The sequence below is a fragment of the Bicyclus anynana genome, chromosome 3 (genome assembly GCF_947172395.1).
Source record: "Bicyclus anynana chromosome 3, ilBicAnyn1.1, whole genome shotgun sequence".
NCBI lineage: Eukaryota > Metazoa > Arthropoda > Insecta > Lepidoptera > Nymphalidae > Bicyclus > Bicyclus anynana.
In genome coordinates, this window is record NC_069085.1 from 2,401,186 (window position 1) to 2,422,037 (window position 20,852).

Genomic DNA, 20,852 nt, shown 5'->3' on the forward strand with positions numbered 1-20,852 from the left:
GAAGGTCTGGAGCTGTGGGTCATTCAAATACTCGTAGACTAATAATGATGATATTATTTTATTTTCTGAACCCCGCGTGGATACCTCTTATCCTTCTAACTTAAAAGAAAATTTGTCCAGTAGTTTTTCAGTTTGTACTAACTCAATGGATCAAACAAATAAGTTAAGTATTACAATAACAGTTAGCAAAGAAAGCCTTGACAACTATTCTGCTATACAAGTTTAAACTAATAACAACCCGTGTACCAGTTATTATGATCTAGTTCGGGAGTGTTTAAATTAATTCAATTTCGTCGATCACAAAGGCTTTCTAATAACAAGCCGTGGGAGCGAACTAGCGGCAGAGTTGTCACTTTTGCACCTCTAACTTTTGGACTAAGAGCTTGTGATAGTCAGACATACCTTTTATGAAGGCTGAAAATTTGGCGAGAGAAAGAGAGAGAGTGTGTTATGGAGCTGGAACTGTGGAAAATATATGTTTTAGGCTTTAGGTGCACTTGGGCGGTTGAAGGTCCCGTAAAATCGGCAGCCTTCTAAAGTCGCCATGGTTGGAAAGAAAGAAGGAGGTAATAATTTTAGATGTCTAGGCAAAATATTATACGCGTTTTTATAACTGGGAGATCCTACTACGATTCCAAGGATTAATTTCTTCGATCAATTAAATAAATATACATCTTCTAAATCTACTAACATTTCGTTTGGTACCATGTTACCGGTAAATGAGTTTTGTGATACCATCTTATCCATCATAGACTTCATCATTTTTATCAGGTGATTCAACAATGAAACGTCAGCTTCGTCAAACGCCAAACAAATAAATACAAAAAAAGGAGTTGTTATTTCTCAAATATCAGCCATGTCTTCTGAAACTCCCTTTTCCCCTCCCAAAAAGCGTAGACTCCCTGTGCTAGATATAAGTAAAAAATGTCTTGGTAGGGTCTATATATACTAGAGATCAAACCTAAGATCTAGCTTGAGCCTACGGCAGCTTTCGAATGGCATTTAATTATATTTTTGTGATTGGAATCGGGAGATGTTGCAATGCGACTTCGCCTGTAACTGAAGAGCTGTCAAGATCCTTTACAATTTAGACTTCTTTTGAAAGTTATTTTTCTAAATTAATTAACTTTTAGCTTGTTATCTACTTCTGTAATTATATTTTTGCTCAACAAATTTTGTAATCACTTTCAAAGACTTTCAATTAATCTGTTGAAACAGGCCGTCCTTCTAATTATAATTTTGCAACTACTTTTGGGGTGTCAGGCTGAAATTTCAATAAAATGCGAGTATAGCGATTTTAACATTATACCTATAAAGTAAAGTTTCTACTAAGTGCATACTTATACTACTTGTTGCCGATGGATTTCAAGATGTGGATTTATCATCATCATCATCATCATCATCATCATCATCATGTGCCTTCCTCGAACCGAAGTTTGGCGATCAATATATGTAGCGTATAAGTTTTTGACTTTAATATGACGCGAGTATATTAAAGAGGGCGGATAATTGTGCTTCTGAGTATATAAAATTATCACCATAATAATTGTGTTTGTATGAATAGCATCATGCAAAAACCACAAAAATATTTTTTGATGTTTTTCTGAGCTTCAGATTGAGGCTTACAAAGTTTGTGTGTTTAGGCGAACTGGATTTTTGTAAACCGTAATTTTACAGCCGACTGAGTTGTGTCGTAAGTACCTACATAAAATCAAATCTGCAACTCTAACAATCTTGCCATAAACAATACGGAAAGCGGAAGCGATAATCCAGAAAGGCATTCAATGCTTTGATGTCAGAATATGCCATAATAGTGAAAAGTGGCGGGAATCCACTTGTAACACAATGGGAAACTTCAGGGGTGGTTTAAAACGGACAAGGGTGTAATTATAGGTCATTATTGACGCCCAAAGTTACGGGGTCGCTAACGTTTGGGCCCTCGCGTGTGAAGCAGTCTTAACAATTCGCAAGAATGTGCGGTCGCGACCCTCCTAATGCCGGCTTTTACTTCTTACGTACAGAGCACTAATTGTATTATACCGTCCCAACTTGTTAGTTGTTTTGGACTGTTTAAAATAGTTTGGCGATGGTATAGTTTGACGACCTCTTTGGCGCAGTTGGTAGTGTTGTGGATCTCAACAGAGAGGTCATGGGTTCTATTCCCAGCACGAGAATTTTCTGAATTGACATTTTTTTATGGTAGTAGTAGGTAGGATTGTACCATTATTTTATGGCAGAGGAGCAGGTCCCTAGACTTGTGACCTTGAGAGTAGGTTTACGAGATACCTTTAGAATGCATCACTCACCTTCCCTGCCCACTAAACAATTTATGATAAACAATAATTTCAACACAAAACATTATCAATAAGTAGGTACAACACAAAACATTATTGCACAAAATCAATAACGCGACTGACGCGTGACGGTGTCTACGCTGCCTAACAAACAACTGAGCTCAAGTCATCAAATACCCTCTTATTTATACCAACACTGATACCCTCTACAATAACTTTAATAATTAATGTTTATACCTGTAATCTAGGAACTTGTAACAATAGGTAGGGGTTTCCTTAGTCTGCATCGTCAGGAGATAGCAATCAAAGGCAAAGGTGCAATTTAATAAAATAAATAAATAAACACACTCAAACGGCCAGCTTATAGTGATATAATGTATCTAATTTTCAAAAGTTTAACGTTGCCTAATTAACAAATCTGCTAATCTTAACTATTATTAACTTTCCACCCACTTAATAAACCGTAATATAAATTAAATTAAGTACGTAATTTAAGAAGGATAAAAAGTTTAAAACCCAAAAAAATATGAATTGGTATTAATTAGCTCAGAACATTGAAAAAGTTTCTATTACTATTTAGATATAGATATGAGATAGAGCCGTGATAGCCCAGTGGATATGACCCCTGATTCCGTGTCCATGTCCGTGAGTGTGGGTTCAAATCCGGTCCATTCATCTCCAACTTTTCAGTTGTGTGCATTTTAAGAAATTAGATATCACGTATCAAACGGTGAAGGAAAACTTCGTGAGGAAACCGGCATACCAGAAAATTTTCTTAATTCTTTGCGTGTGTGAAGTATGCCAATCCGCATTGGGCCAGCGTGGTGGACTATAATTGGCCTAACCCCTCTCATCCTGAGAGGAGACTCGAGCTCAGCAGTGAGCCGAATATGGGTTGATAACGAGAACTATTTAGATAGATACTAACTCTTACAAGATATAAGTATTTATATAAAGATATAAGTATTTTGGTTTGTTTTAAGTTTCCATTATGGAAACAAGCTCTACTTCTGATAAGAATGAAAAATTCTATCTACTGTATCGATATTTTTGGTACATTTTTAACCAATTTAAAACTTCCTTTGTATTTTTTTCTGAGTCATTTTTTCTAAAGAGACAAGTCAATAATTATATTATTACATGCCCTCCTAAAATGAAACGAATTTAACAATTAGTTACACGTCCTCTTAAAGGGACAAGAATTCGACAATTGGGTAATAGGTCATTATCGACGCGAACTTTGACCACGTCTGTGGACATTTTCGTCTGTTTGTACTACGAAGTTACCTAATATTAGCGGATACGTGCGGCGACGACCCTTGGCCCTAATGCGGGGTCTTTACCTACCTACTGCAATTAGTGTCTAATTGCGTTACAGAGCGCGCTACTTGTAACTTGTTTGTCACATTCCGAGTACTTGGTACATTGGAAAGCAAATGGTCCCGTGCAAACAACATTCGACTGCTTCTACAACTAGGTCACAGTCAACTTCGTAAACTTCTGAGCTATTTTTCGGAAGGCCTGACAGTTTTACGGCGTTCATAACAGGCGTTGCATCCTCCGATATGCGGCATATTTTTTGTAACTTTTTTTCTAGAACTTTTCCATAGTGATGAAGACTTTTTTGCTAATATGTCGCCACGGTATAGTCGTCCCTGTGTTGGCATGATACGATCGACAATTGCTGTCTCCAACTACGGATTATTTGTTTTGATCTTAAAATTATTGAATTACATAGTCATTACAAACTAATAGATAGATAGTTGCAAATCTTCTAATTAAAAGTTTTCATCTTAAAATTATTGAATTACATAGTCATTACAAACTAATAGATAGATAGTTTGCAAATCTTCTAATTAAAAGTTTTCATCTTAAAATTATTGAATTACATAGTCATTACAAACTAATAGATAGATAGTATGCAAATCTTCTTTTACAATTAAAATATTATTTCATCCTTATAACAGTAACATATTTTGGCATTTTTGACGCGAAAATAAATTAGTTTGACATTTATTCTTTTACATTGTTTTAATAAAAAAAATTATAATCGACTTCAAAAACATAAAACTTACTAACTAAACTAAAAAGCGAAAAATAACATCATATTACGTTCTACCTGCTTATCACTTTGAAGGCGGTGCTAAACCGGTTTTGTATTAATTTAAGTTGTTTTTGAAAGAGCTACATGAAAGAACTCTATCTGAAAGAATAATTTAATAAGTAAGACTTATTTAAATCGGTCCAGGCGTCTTCGAGTAATCGAGATTATTTTTTCTGAGTATGTTATAATAAATGATAGAAAAACAGACTTGAATTGAGAACCTCCTCCTTTTTTTGGAGTCGGTTAAAAATAGACGACAGCGTTTGTGTACATTTGGAAAAAATTTTAAAATACATTATTTTTGAATTAAGTTTTCTATGAAATCCTTAACTTTTATTAATTAATATAGATAAATTTCAGACCTTTATTCCATGTACTACATGAAATTAATATTATTTATATTTAATTTGATATGAATAAACTACCCTTATGTAAAAATGTACCTATGCAGTGTCCACGACGGTTAGTGACGTAAACTGACCAAAGTATGACAACACAAAATAAAAACGTGGTAAAAGTTTGAATCCCCATCCAGGCGCATCCGAGTAAAAATTACATAAAATCCGAGTTTTAAAACGAACCAAAAGTACTTGTCTGTATTTAATACGCGAAGTAACTTGCCTCGTTACAGGGCACCCAGTTCTCATATAGGTCAACGTTTTCGAGTCTCCGACATACGCTCAAAGTATTAATTATCGTGGGGAATGTTCAAAGTGAAAAAATTTCATATTTAATTAATATAACGCATTTATGTTCGTGCGCTGATTTTTATATAATATACACTTTTTGTGTTCATAATATTAATTTGCTCGTATTTTGTTGCATAATTTTAATCCGACTTCGTAGGTGAACTAATTAATTAACCATGGGAGTTATGAAGAACATAAATAATGTTATTATGAAAGATTTAAAATTAATACAGTGAAAGATTTTCACAATATTTTTGTTGCGTTTTTAAAATTGCCTACTTTTTGCGTAGCTGTAGTGAAATTGAAAAATACGAATTGGAAGTTTTAGATTGCTTGAAAAATAAAACACGTGCTTCAAATACAATGAACCAATACAATAGATTTTTTTTTTTATTGTTTCCATCTTATACGTCGATGACTGTTAAAAAAAATAATTCTAAACGTTGAGTTAAGTTGTATAATGAAAAATTTATTGATAATTTTTAGCATAATTAGTAGGTACGTAATCGTAGCAATCACAATTATGATTGCGTAAGTGTGTGTGTATGTGTGTCTGTGTGTGCATATTTGTTTATCCGTCACTACTGAACCGAACTTTAAATTAGGAATAAAGATATATTATTTTTTTATTTTCAAAAATATTGTATTTTTTTTGGAGTACGAGATTGACAAAATTGTTATGTTAACTTTGTATTTTAAATTAATTACAGAATCAGGAGTTTTTCTTAAAACAAAATTACAATAAAATTTTTGTTTACACAGTTTGTGTTCAGAAAATTAAAACAATTTTCTTTTTAATCGAAATCACTAAAAATGTATAATAATTAAATCTTTAAAATATTTCTCAACATTAAAATGCACTAGTATAATTAAAACCTGACTCTTGTATATTATGCAAGATTTTCCACACATAGCACACGGCTAACATTAAAGTTAGGGGGACAAGAGAGTGCATACAGTCGCCAAAGCCACCACAAGTAGGGTTACCACAAAACACTCTTTTTGGAGTTTCCTCCTTAAGAATCGATTTTTCATATATAGCCCTTGGTATGAAAAAAATATGGGCAGTAAAATTCGATGAATGAATGACAGCGTTACGTTTTGTGCGCAACCTATACTGCGCACCTTTCTACTGTGTGCTGCCGCAAACAGCGTGCACGGCGCGTACGCCGCGGCCGCGGCTCCTTGGTTGCGCACCTTTCACTTTTCAGGCGTAGGTATTGAGACGCACATAGTGACAGTCGATCTGAAAGAGTAAACTCCATTCGTATGTCGAAGCTGACGCACATTTTTTTTTAATAATCAATAAACTGACGTTTAACTGCAATATCATCTGATGTTAAATGTTAACGCTGTCTTCAGTGGCGTAAATTCATAGATACAAAAATGCACTGCCTCCTACCCTGAAAACTCATTACGAACCTGTATTTTTTTATTCTCTACAAGTTAGCTCTTGACTACAATCTCACCTGATAGTAAGTGATGATGCAATATGAAATGGAAGCAGGGTAACTTGTTAGGAGTATGATGACAATCCACACCCCTTCTGGTTTCTACACGACATCCTAACGGAATTCTAAATCTTGGTGGTACGTCTTTGCCGGTAGGGTAGAAACTAGCTACGGCCTAAGCCTGCCACCAGCCAGAACCTGTATTGGAGAAGGCAATTTTCATTCTGTACAATAAATATTATCATGTATGCCTACCCTAGTTTAATTCCTCATGCACGCCATTGGCTGTTAGATGTTATCGAGGAAACTCGAGAAGAACTTATTTACCGTACTTTACGTTACTTAAGCCTAATTTTGCCGTATTGTTTAACTAGTTACGGTCAATGCCTATCAACTAATCAGATGCCACATGATCTAATTTTTTAAATATATCTGCTTTAAATAAATATACTTACACAAAACACACATTACCTACTACTTAGAATTTAGAACTACCAAAATGGGTTACTAATTGATCTACTTTGAATAAAATATCAGAATGAAACCTTTATCTTTATCTATAGAGACTACTCGTAAATCGCAGCCAGGAATAAGCTTATTTTACTGAACTTAAAGGTTCTACTACTACTGCTTCTACTGCTACTACGATTACTTCTCTAACTACTCAAGTACTAGTTTTAGTTTAAAATAAATAGATAAGTACCTAAGTCATTGTTGCACAAAAATATACGAGATAAAACAACAAAAAATTAAAGTGAAATAGTTTTCGCCGGTATCGCGTTATACGATACGTTAAAGAGTGCACCTGCGTTAGCTCGCACAATTGTGCACTAAAATATTTAATTTACATTCCCGTTTCCTTTGTACAAATGCTTCCAAATAGCATTAACATAAACATGCTAAAAATTCTTAACCATTACCAAAATTCCTAACAAATTGCTATCCCGCCATTTTAGTTTTCGGGGTAAAATTTCTGGACACGCTATCAAAATAGCTGTATCCTAGTTACCCTAGCCAACGGGTTAATGATGCATGCCATTACCCCCCTTATCTCAAGGCAGTAAAGTCTGTAATAGCCGGCGGGGTGGCTGTAATTAACTGCTGAGTGTTTTTACCCAACATAATTTTCACAGTGACTTCATATTTTCAAACGACCTTACTGTACAGGTTGATGAGATTTTAGGAGCATCCAAGAGACTGTCTTTTAGAAATTAGATATGGAGTATTTTGCAGTTTAATTTATTTCTAAAAGAACATAATAAAATAAATTTTGTTACCACTACCTACTGATAATAATATCTATATTTTAGCCTTTACTAATATCTTTTTAAAATCATCTTTACATAATACTAATAATAAATTACTTCATCTTATATAATATGTTGTATAGTAAAGTAAACTGCTAGGTTATAAATATATGGTGATTTTGTATTAAAATATTTTTTATGAAGTATTTCAAAATAAATTATGTATTTTGTAATACCAAAATAAAACAAAATGAATTAAAAAAATAACAAAATGGTTTATGTTATGGGGTAATTTAGGGGTATATTCCTAAATAGATGATTAAAAACGTAGAAAAGACATTAGCAGTGTTTCTGGCAACAGCTTTTCATAGACAACTACTCGAGCAAAAAGAAACAACAGTAATTTGTAACTACATCAAGCCACCCGCGGGTTTGCTCAACATAAGCGATAAATCAAAGCGTGTTAAAAAATCTGTACATGCATTGATCGGCTGTAAGCATCACCCTGTATAGCTTAGGGTGTCGTCACACTAACGACGGCAACATTTTGAAATTAGACGAGCTACTGTATCATTAGGCTGTTACAGCGGTGTGGCGCGTGTGATATGTGTAACGATTATTTCTTCATTGGGCTATTTGCACCAAATAAAACCTCAGTCAGTGTAGGTAGGTACTACACACTTGCGTTATTTTAGCGTCTGCGACATTTAAAACTTCGATTTATTTTCTGTATTCTCTACTATATAAAAATAAGTCGGGTTTTCCTTCCTGACGCTATAACTCCAGAACGCACGAACCGATTTCCACGGTTTTGCATTCGTTGGAAAGGTCTCGGGCTCCGTTAGGTTTATAGCAAAGAACATATATATTTTTTATACAGGGGTAGGGGGTAAGGAAGGGGTAGGGTGGGGCTAGGGTAGGGGTAGTTGAATGTTTACATCAACTTTCACGCGGACGAAGTCGCGGGCGTTCGCTAGTGTCTTATAAACGAATAAAAATTTCGGAGGAAAATTAACTAAAGATGTCTCGCTCGTTGTGATATTTTTAATGTGTACCTACCTATTTAATTGAATTATTATTTATATAATTGATTATGAAACACGGCTAAAACTCACGTGATCGGTCGGAGTATGCCCGACTAGTTTCGAACTCATACAGGGTCCTTAGTCTTATCCAAACTCGATCGTGCCGGGTTGGGTATGGGTAAGCTGTTTTTCATAATCAATTTATATGAGTAACACTCACGATAGTTAAATTCTATTTTGTGGATATGAGGCGATTTTAGTGGTAGGTAGGTAGTAGAGCTTTTTGTGACAGCTTGTCCGCGCTGAGGAGCATTACCTACTCACATTTGATCTAAAGAGCGTGGTTGCCAGTGTGATGACATGCACATGACATTTCTTAGACTTAGTTACTACGTCCAAACTCAGTCCAAAAATAATTTAAACCGTCTACCCCATCTAAATCCCCATGCAAGTCACTACAGCATACAAACCACCCCATCTGTTTGAACTCTCAAAGAAGGGTTAAAACTCCACCGCCTTTGTCTTCTACACCATCTCCCTCCCATTCACAGGGTTAACCGTTCCACGGGATCTCATTAGCGCCGAAATAACACTTGCAATATAAAAGAGTGACGCAGCATCATCGGTGCCCTTTTCCCTATTCATCGCGATGTTTCCCCCGAAAAAAAAGTGCGTATTTCAAAACACCATGATGCAGAGGAACTCTGTTAATTAATGTCTGCTAAATGAGGCCTTTTATACGGGTTTTATGACGCGTCTAGTTTTTACGGATCGCTTTTAGGGAAGCTTTTAATTAACTGTTATTAAGTAATTAATACACGTTACCTTTGTTTGGCTGGGCGGGGTTTATGTTTCGGTTTGGGCCAAAAGAGTAATACTGTGCTTTTGTGAGTCAATTGTGTTGTACCTCTGTGATTTAGCCCAATTTATTTTATACTACCCAATGGTCCGTTGTTTTACCCGCGTAATTCCGGTGCTTGCGAGAATAAGTGGATATAGAAATAGCCTTTAACACTCACAAATAACGTGGATTTATAGTGGTAAAAGATTTTTCAAAATCGGTTACGTATAACATTAACTCTTTATAACATTAGTATGTATGATAAAGACATAATTATTACTAAAATCTAAATTAAAATTCGTTAACGGATACGTTTTTACTAAACTCGATTTCCATTGGCAACTTAATTCTTTGACAATAATAATTAGCCTAATTTTTTTTTTCTTCATTTATTTATTAGTTCTCTTTTTTAATTTTTAATAATGGTATTATGAATATAAAATACAAAACACTATTAAAAATTCATAAAAAAAATCAACCCTCCCATTTCGAGTGATTAGTGGCCTTATTATTGTTAATACGAGTAAATGTATATGGTTCACGGGGAACAAGGAAACATCTGGAACTACAAGGAACTACAGTTTGTGCGCTGTAGCATGGTGTGGGTGACAGTACTATTATCATGAATTGGCAAACTTTCAAGAGTGAAACGAACTGTCACCCGCACTTTGCTACGGCTCACGAACTGTAGCTTCGATTGGTGTAATGTTTTTGTAAAATAAACCATTAAAACAAAAATATATTATTTTTGTTTCAGATCTATGAACTGTACTAAAGTTACATGGGACGAGGGTACGCTCGATGGATATGTAAGGTAACATTCTTTAGAAACATATTATACCTTAATAATATAACTAATAAATTAAAAGCCTTACTGAGTCAACAGAATGGTAAACTTATCCAAGGCTGAGGAGGCACTCCCAGCTATTTCTAATGGCGCACATCTTCTTCTAAAAGTAGAAGATAAAATTAATATGTATATTTGTTGTTGGCTGATTAAAAAATAGTAGAAAACTAGCGGACGCCCGCGACTTCGTCCGCGTGAAACTCGATGTAAACTTTCAACTAACCCTACCCAACTCTACCCCTACCCTACCCTACCTTTTCCTGAATTTTCTTTGCTATAAACCTCACGGAGCCCGAGACCTTTCCAACGAATGCAAAACCGTGGAAATCGGTTCGTGCTTTCTGGAGTTATAGCGTCAGGAAGAAAAACCCGACTTATTTTTATATAGTAGAAGATTTAACTACTTACATTGTTTAAAGAACTACATCTAATAGTGTACATGTAGGTAATAATAATAATCAATCGTAGTAAACAAATATGTATAAGTGACATAGCAATTTTTTTTTAATTTTTTATTTCTGAAGTGTTTTGGGTCTATATTTGTTTAACCATTTTAGACATAAAATATCTCTTTTTCAACGTGATCCAAGTAAAATAATAATCGAAATAACTCGAAAACGTAGACAGAAGGTTAGGTATTATGAACAAAATTGAAAATAATGTTAGATCCATATCAAAGAGCCTACAATAAAGCTTTAGTTTTATTTGAAACCTTTCTATTAAAAGGGCAAAGGTCCTTCAAACGATAACAAAACTACGAGCTAAACTGCCAACGGTCGAAAGGAAAAGGGTATTTCAATTTAAAATCCCTTGGACTCTTATAACACTGTATTGCCAAGAATGAGTACCCGCCCTTTAGCTAACTTGGTAATCTTTAATTTAATTATTTAAAAATATATAGGTTCGATTGACAACTCGAATCAATTAAGGGTACTTAAAATGTAAAATATATTGAAAATTTGCTCATCATACCTGTTCTGCTGGTAACGTCAAGCCATTAATAGTTCTGGTTCAGAATGAGTGTCCATGACTTCCATTCTGTATAAACTTGAAACGACCGGAAAGGGCAGTGTTGATCGACCGCCCACTAGGTGGACTGAGGACATCGTGTGGGTTGTAGGGATTCGCTGGATATTGGCGGCTCAAGTCCGTGTTGTTTGAAAGTCTAGGCAAGAGGCCTATGTCCAGCAGTGGACATCCATCGGCTGTTTGGCATTGGCATTAGTTGCGATTAGCGGACGCCCGCAACTTCGTTGGGAATTTAAGTTTTTCATAAATACCGCGGGAACTATGGATTTTTCGGAGATAAAAAGTAGCCTATATGTTGCTCTATAACTTCTTATCTACCAATGAAAGTCCCGTTTAAATCGATTTAGACTTCCAGAGATTAGCCTGGACAAACAGACAAAAATGTTAAAAAGCTTGACAGCAGCTGCTGGACATAGACCTCTTGTATGGACTTCCAAACACAACGGTCTCGAGCCGCCGGCGTCCAGCTTCCTGCAACCCGCTTGATATCCTCAGTCCACCTAGTGGGGGGTCGACCAACACTGCGCTTTTCGGTGCGGGGTCGCCATTCGAGTATCTTGTTTTTAGCAGTCGATAAATAGCTATAAGCACTTGATCATTAAATGACTGATACACAATACGCACCCACACGCATCGGCAGCGCGCGAATGTCAACAAAAACAAGAGTGTTGCATATTCAACGCACCGTGCGTTGCTAACATTCACGCGACGCATTAGTGACGCACTATTACAGGTCAGGGGTTCAATGAAACTCTGATGAATTGCTTTGTGATACTAGCTCTAGGTATTCAGCTATATCCATACTGAGTTTTGCTTAACGTAAGCTCTAGGCATGGGGATTGGTCAGTGAATGGTAGAAGAGTAACGTAGACTACTTGTTATCCCGAAAAAGTTGCCGCGAAATTTTTGAAAAACTGATTTTCACGTGGACGAAGCTTCAGGTACTCGTGGTTATTATACAAATATCATCCATGTCTTTCGTTTACAAATTATGACTTATACCTAATCCCCCTTCAATTAAGCGAATACGTTGTGCTATAAATGGTTACGATAATAGTCCAAATCAATGGTGGTGTCAAGCTTATGTCTTTTTTTCAAATACCTATATAATTTTATGTAGAACAGCTTTTATATCTCACTAAGAACTTTACAATGCTTTGCTTTTAGGTATAGAATTTTGCTTAAAATTTTAAAATGGAATCCCAGGCTTTTCAATGCACAGTAAAGGCTTTCAATAAAATAAATTCAAACAATAAGCGTGCCCAAGATATCCATGAAAGGCTAACCCTTCGGCTGATGATAGTGATCTAGATAATTCTTATTTATTCCTACCATTTACTTCTAATCGTCTACAGACGTGCCAACAAATCGGCTCGACTATAAACGTTTCAAACACAAACTGACTTCATTGAGGTCAGTGAGTAAATCGAAACCAATATTATAATACTGTTGTATCTAGGCATATAGGCATTAAGACTAGTACTCTGTAGATGCGGTTCAAACCCAGTGTATTTAATGTAACTTTATCACCTATGCTGCTCGTAGCTGGTAAGAACGATACTAATTGGCTGTTTTTACTCGTATACCTTGTGATATCTGAGAAAAAAAACATGTACATTCTTTAATCACATTAAAGAAAACGTAGTTTGTTCGATCTAATCTGATACATATAAAATATATTGATAAAATATTAGAATTTGAAAATTGAATTAACTTAATTCATATATTCGACATTTTCGACATTCGGTTCTGTTAGTTGGATGGTCTGTAGACGCTCTAACCCCTTGACCGATGATAGCGATCAAGATAATTCCGTTCTTATTTATTCCTACCATTTGCTTATCGTGGGAGCCTGCGCACTTTATTTTTACTTTCAAATATAAAGAGCGGGATGGAATCTGCAACTGCCTTAATGCACTGCCGGATTCAATACACCTGCGTATAAAGTTACGATTATGTATGCACTGGTGGGCTGGGCTTGAGGCGTTAGCGATGAACGGAATAAATTGTTATATTATATATAATAATCTTACTATCTCATCTAGATTATTATTTAATTGTAGTTGATTGAATGATTATTAAATCGAAATAAAGATTTATTTATTTAAGTAAGTACAAAGGGAAATATTTTGCATTTCGTTATTTGTTAATGTATTTTTCAATTCTTGTTTTAATTGGTTGTTGTCTAGCTGAATATTTTTTTTTCAGTTTTGTACTTTGTTTCTTTGTGAAACAGACATAATTTAGCCTCCCTCCTCCTATAGAGGAGGAGATTTGGATATGTAGGTACTTACTTAGACCCAAACAGTTGCTCTAATAAGCATAAAAAAGCATAAGCAGAAAAAAATAAACATTTGCAAGAACCAGCTCATGACTAAGAGCCCCGTATGGGTCCGGAACTAGTCGGGCATACTCCCTTATATCACGTGAGTTTTAGCTGTGTTTCATAATCAATTAAAACTTAAAAATATTTTATTTCTCTAAAAAAATTAACCTTAAAAAATTTTAAAATTATACCTTTGGTCACTCAATTCTCCATTTAAGTATAAAATGACGAAACTTTACTGTCAATTAAGTTTATTGACAGTAAAGTTACATCATGTTTTAATTATATCCCATGTACCTACTTTGGTTTCTGGAATAAGTATTTAGTCGCTTCCGCTTATGTCTTGAAATCTTCTCAAAATCACACTGGTACATCCTACCATCTCCGCCTTGCCAGCCTTGCTTAGCATAACACATAGTGCTGAGTGCACACTCACGACCTTTCGCGCGCCGACGGCGCATTCCATTTGAATATCACGAGCGTGTGTATCCAGCTTTATATCTGTGTTAATATTTCATGAACGGCCACTTTTAATTTGAAATTCAATAGAACGGTCGCCGAGTAGTCTGCGAGCCGGTTAACTGATCTGCTTGTTTGTTTTGTTTTTGTTAGTTTTTGGTTGGTTAAAAACTCATGCGCCTGTAATTTATAATGAAGATATGTTAATTTGAAAAAAGAAAATTTGTGAAAATATTACCCTGATATCTTTTTCAGTTATAAAATATTATAAATGCGAAAGTGTTTGTCTGTCTGTCTGTTACCTGTCTGTTACCTTTTTACGGCTAAGCCACTGAACCAATTTGGATGAGATTTAGTATAGAGATAAACTGGACGTTGGAGCAGAACAGGCTACTTTTATCCCGAAAAAATCTATGGTTGTAAAAACAGAATTTCACGCGAACGTAGTCGCGGGCGTCCTCTAGTATACAATAAATAAGTGTACTTACTGGTTTTTAACGGACATAATTTAAAATCTCATGTCAAAAACAGGCGTCACAATCATACACTAAAAGAGAAAAAAATATCGTATCTATGTTTACTGGTCGGATTGACAGCAGTGCGTGAAAAAATGCGTCGAGATGATAATCTTCTCTTATTTTGAAGTCGGTTAAAAACTAAATAAAGGCACGTTTTTCATACCGAGCTTATTGGTAAAATATAAGTATTTCCTATTTATTTAATTTATAAATTGGTATATATCAAAATATAAGTACCTAGTACTTTTATTTGTAATATTTAAGACTGAAAATTTAATTAAATTTAATTATACGGTAGCTCTCAGACTATATTTTTTAAGCAAACAGTCTTTGTTTCAGAGCATTTGGTTTGGCATTAGATATTGCCTTTAGAAAAGGCGTAAGACGTTTTGCCACGTTTATTTTTGTTCATTTTTATTTTCTGACGATTTCCATTTTTGCCTACTGCTATATGGAATAAAAGATGCGTATTTTGTTATTGGTTCTGTTCTCTCTCTTTGTTGTAACTACAAATAAATAAACAGGTTTAAAGTAGGTATAAATATTTTTATTATTTCAATGGTAATGCGAAATGTAGAGATCTTAACATCAGAAAAACTACTCTATACTATCTATCAATGTAAATTTAAGTCGGGTTATTTGCACAGTTGTAACTCTAGAGCGACGAATATGCAAGAATGCTTATATATATAGTGTACCTATAGTGATAGATTATTATCTGGAATAGAATATAGGTACAGCTTCAATTTCGATATTTGAACCGCAACAGGATTTACGCGGGTACAGTACAACTAGTTATTAATAAAAAGGAATTGCGAATTTAATCAGAATCATTAAAAAGCTCCTACAATTATTTATTGGCTACCCACAATTTACATTAAAATATCTTTTACTTCCGTGATTAATGGAGCTCGAGCCCCGGCGCGTTATCGCATTACTCGATAGGGCTGCGGTCGATAGCATCGAATTTGCGGTTATCGATGAAAATTATCGATGGGAATTATCGATGAAGAACGAGTCATTTATTCTCTTCAAGTTACGGGCTATCAGGTGAAATATCGCCGTTGAAATAGACAGGACAATCGGGGATAATCAATCTATGGGACGTTTTTATTTCGCTTTCTGGTTATCGTATCGATTTTATTGTTTCATAGAGGCTTTACGTACCTTTTTCTGAATATTTGTTATGTTAACTATATACAATAGTTTGCAGGCTATATGAGAGGTTTCGGCGACTGGTAGGCAACAAGATAGTCATCATCATCATCATAATCATATCAGCCGATGGACATCCACTGCAGGACATAGGCCTTTTGTAGGGACTTCCAAACATCACGATACAGGGCCACCTGCATCTAGCGAATCGTTGCGACTCGCTTGATGTCGTCAGTCCACCTGGTGGGGAGTCGATCAACACTGGGCTTACTAGTGTGAAAAGGGTTTTGACTTCGTCAGTCCAGCGCATTGGTGATCTGTCAGGCGCCCTTGTGCCTTCGACCTTTCCTTGCACCACAAGTTGCAAAATATAAACTCCTAATTGAACCTAAATGACATTCGATCTTTAGTCCACTCGGTACACAAAGCACAGCTGTGCCAAAAATTACGTAACTTTAGCACTACCTAGATTAATAATAGTCTAAAGCTATAACACCTAAATCTTTATTCGAAAGGATAAAACTTAATTTTCGTTCCATTTTATGGTACTCCAATGGCTATAAATTAATTCAATGATATTTGTGTAAAGCTAACAGTAAAATTTACTCTGAATCTGAATCATAATACTGCAGAGTATTAATTCGGATCGCATAAATTGACGAAATACTGCATAATGAACAAGTTGTTATTCGAGAAAGGACAGCAGTTGGTACTTCGTCCGGTTAAACTGGAGCAATCCCGCGAATCCCTGAGATTGAATGAGATTGAATGAGATTGAATGAGATGAAACTGTGTTTCTGAAAAACTTCATTACTCCAGTTCGTACAGTTTTATAGTTCAATCTGAAAAGATAAAATTTATTTATATTCCGAGCAATTTTTATGAATTCTAGATTTTTCTCCGATAGATGAAATTATAACAGTCACGATTGATATGTTTATCGTTTATTATTTCATTTTTATGTATATTTCATTTACGATCCTGTATAAGCAACGACTGAATCAAACAATAGAACTATTTAAGTCATGCGTTTATGTTTGTACATTGTGAGTTGACATCGCAGTGTAGATTCTATTAAGAAGAGCCAAATTTTGCGAAAAATCAAAACAATATGAATAATATAATTTAGTAAAAAAAGTAGATATTTTTATTATTTTCAAATTACATTAACAAGACATTAAACAAGGCCTTTCATATTATAAGTATGTGATTCAAATTCTAAATTCAAAGAATGATCCATAGCTCTTAGATTAATACAGAGCTTATAGATTTATCAATGCTATAATGACGTTTACCGAGCTTCTTTTAGAGCGGTACTTTAACTACTTTGCATTTTCAACTTTGGTGGCAAAATGTGTATTTTGGACATCGTAAGAATGCCTTAAGAACAGCAATATAGATTTTATGGCGTTTAGATTAGCTATAAACCGTTTGAGGTTCTCTTTCGCGTGAAACGTCTTACAATACTTCAACATTTGTGATAAAAATGAGCTATAATATTATAATAGATAAGTCTTTTTGTTCGTCAACATGCACTGTTCGAAGAATTTCGCCTTCAAGTACTGAGGAATTTCCCTGCAGGAAGCCTCTATATAGGCAGCTAGTTTACTAAGTATAAATTATTTGGGATTGGTGATCGCTGGATGCAGGCGGCTCAGGATCGTGATGTTTGGAAGTCTCTACAATGCCTATGTCCTGTTGTGGACGTCCATCGACTGATATGATGATGATGGTGATCGAAAAGTGAGTACAACATCATTCGCATATAAAATGTAGGTATCCCTCTGCGTCTCTTTCGTGAAGAGAAAATGTACGAGCGAGTATTCAAAATACGTTACGTATACGTGAGTTCTGTTAATAGCGGCAATATATTTTTAATGGCTTTTATATTAACTATAAACCGTTTGACGCGCTTTTCGTTCATAACATCTCGCGCATCTATCTTACGATACACACCAATGCGTAATTCTAACTCATAGCGAGGAAATATTGGAACATTTTCGAACCGTTTTGGTCCGGTTATATTATAGACTTGAGCTTGCAATAGACATACATATCTTATGTCTGTCTATTGCAAGACATAGACTAGAGATATTGACTCTTGAGCTCTAGATCTAAACCGTCTATATAGAATAGGCGGTTGAGGGCTAAGAATGACAGATCTTGATCACGTAACCTGTCGATAACAAATGTCATTCCCATACATTTTTCAAGTTTTCGAAGCGTTACGCCAGCACAGTCCAAACTCCTAAATTCGCTATCATATTTACCTATAGTAGGAGAATGGTCTGACATACTTCAAAATGTGGTATATCTAGATGAGCAGACTCTTAATCCATTAATAACAGCAATATATTCGTAGTTAATGCAGTTAGTTTCGCTATAAATCGTTGATGATTTCGTATTCACTTCGTATTATTTGATGTGAATTAGCTCGCAACGTTTATACACGATGTATGTATTGCTTACCAGTGCCGTAACTAAAGCATAAGGCCCGTGCTTAATTCACTTGATGGGGCCCTGAAAAATCGGCATGTACTTTTTTAAATGTTCGTTTACTTTTGATTCCACGGAACGGCCTCATGTGCCGGACTTGGAATGTTAAGTCAGCCATATACGGTCAATTATTCTCACGTTTCTGCAGCGAAGACGTTTCGACCAATACACGATCAGTTATAGTCGTGGGTGCTGCAGAAACGTGAGAATAATTGATCGTCAATCGCGTGCATTAGTAGCGCCACCAACTTCCCCACTCCGGGCTGAGAATTTTCACATAGGCCAATCACAGGATCGACGCGAGTTTCACTAATAGGCCTTCTTATGCCTCAATAGCTCAACTGTAAAGGGGGCGGACTTATCACCTAGATAGTAGTCGTCGATTGATTGTCATACCCACTTAACACAGTCTACCGACGAAAACGTACCGTCAAGCGTTCTGGTACGATGTCGTGTAAAATCCGAAAGGAGTCTGGATTTCGATGCTACTATTTTCAAATTAGCCCGCTTTCATCTTTGATTGCATCATCACTTACCATCAGGCGAGATTGTAGTCAAGGGCTAAGTTGTAAACAATTAAAAAAAAAATCTTTTTCTACTAGTTGGAGGGCTAATGGGATTACCAGTTGGTCGGTTCAGAGGCGTCTTTACCTATATTGCAAGTGCGTCGCACCCGGGCACCGCGTTCTCAGGGGCGCCCGAGCGCCACTATTTTGTTTTCGAGTTAAACTTTTTTTTAAAGTTGTGTTCAGTTATCTTTGTTTTGTTAATCTTTACATTCATAAAGTTTATTTCATCAGTAATTACAGTGGGTGTTACATAATTTACATCTATCTTCCCAAAGTAAAACGATCACAATTCCAAAAATTTACTACCTGCGAGACCACCTAGTTGTTTCTAGAGAAATATTTGAAATTTGCTTTTATATATTTAAAATAGGCGACTACAAATGAATTAGTTAGTTACACAGATAGCTGTGGTAACTTGAAGTGCTGTTTGTATGTACAAATTCCATTTTATCAGTGCTCAGCACGCTTGGATACTAGAGAGCGCTAGGTGATGATTACACGTTACGTGTGCTACGTTAGCTAGATACGCCTCTGGGTCGGTTAATGGGATATAGATATGGCAACTATTCTTTAACTCTCTAACAAAAATCACCGACGTGCAAGTAATCCCAAATATGAAACTGCAATGCACTGATCAATAGTAGGCAGCTTTCAAACGCGGCCCGTTGATTGTGAGCGATGATCGGCCGATTACACGCCGCGTGCATTCCGCCTCACTCCGTACGGAGCTGGCTCGCAGCCAGTTCCCATGTTTTTAGGGTTCCGTACCCAAATGTTACGAGTCGTGATAGGCGTGCACTTAATAGATGCAAAAATGCACTGACTACCCTAAGGACTCAATATAAACCTATGTTGGACCACAGAATACATAGTTGCACAAGAAATTTTCCAATTTTTACTTATTGTGCGTACCCTATATAAAATTCTTATGCACGCCACTGGTGACAGTCAAGTAGTGTACCTATCTGTGCTTTCGGAGGGCGTTGTCCTCTCAATTTTCAATTTTAAGAAACTAAATATCACGTGTCACTAAGAGTCAAGGAAAAACATAAACCTGCATACCTGAGAATTTTCTCAATTTTCTACGTGTGTGAAGTCTGCCAATCCGCATTAGGCCAGCGTGTAGGACTATTAGCCTAACCCCGCTCATTCTGAGAGGAGACTTGTGCTCAACAGTGAGTCGAATATTTGTTGGTAATGATGACCTATCTAAAGGGTTAAATGAGACCCTATTACTTAGACTCCGCTGTCCGACCGTCAACGGGCTGTATCTTTTGAACCGTGATAGTTAGATAGTTGAAATCTTTACAGATGATGTAGTTTTGTTACCGCTATTATCAAATACTTACATAAAAATATATGAAGTAAGGCACTACCATACAACAAACGTGATTTTTTGTCGATTTTATAGATAGTAGGTACCTATGGAACCTTTGCGCGCGAGTCCGACTCGCACTTGGCCGGTTTTTTTTAATATCCGTGGAACGGTGGCGTGGAAACAACAACTTTTATTGGTACATTTCGGCGGCACAGTGGCCAAAGGATGGAAAACTTTTCCAGCAATATAGTTTTTGTATCTGCGCAGTAAGAACTGCACTTTTGAAACTCATCGAACCAACCTCGAACGGTGTTCTTATATCCGAGCCAATTTTCGAGACAATTATGCGTTTCTTATTGCGATCGGCTATCGCTTACGTATGAGATGTTTGATAAAATCGCTTTGATTGCTTCAATTAGTGGATATCTCTTATGATTTTTACTTTTTAAACGTTTTGTTTTCAGATATTGCTGTATTGGTTTTA

General features: G+C 35.8%; 1 protein-coding gene across 5 annotated transcripts in view; it reads left to right on the forward strand.

Annotated features, from left to right (window-relative positions):
* Positions 1-20,852, forward strand: part of LOC112051885 (leucine-rich repeat-containing G-protein coupled receptor 5) — a 406,796-nt gene that overhangs the window by 143,829 nt on the left and 242,115 nt on the right. For 3 of the 5 annotated variants that reach the window (XM_052891094.1, XM_052891090.1, XM_052891093.1), the window contains one exon: positions 10,409-10,460. In XM_052891094.1, the coding sequence (XP_052747054.1) occupies positions 10,413-10,460 (48 nt within the window). In that variant the 5' untranslated portion in view covers positions 10,409-10,412. Of the gene's footprint in view, positions 1-10,408; positions 10,466-20,852 lie in introns of all 5 variants that reach the window. The other 2 variants (XM_052891092.1, XM_052891091.1) reach the window with 1 other exon arrangement.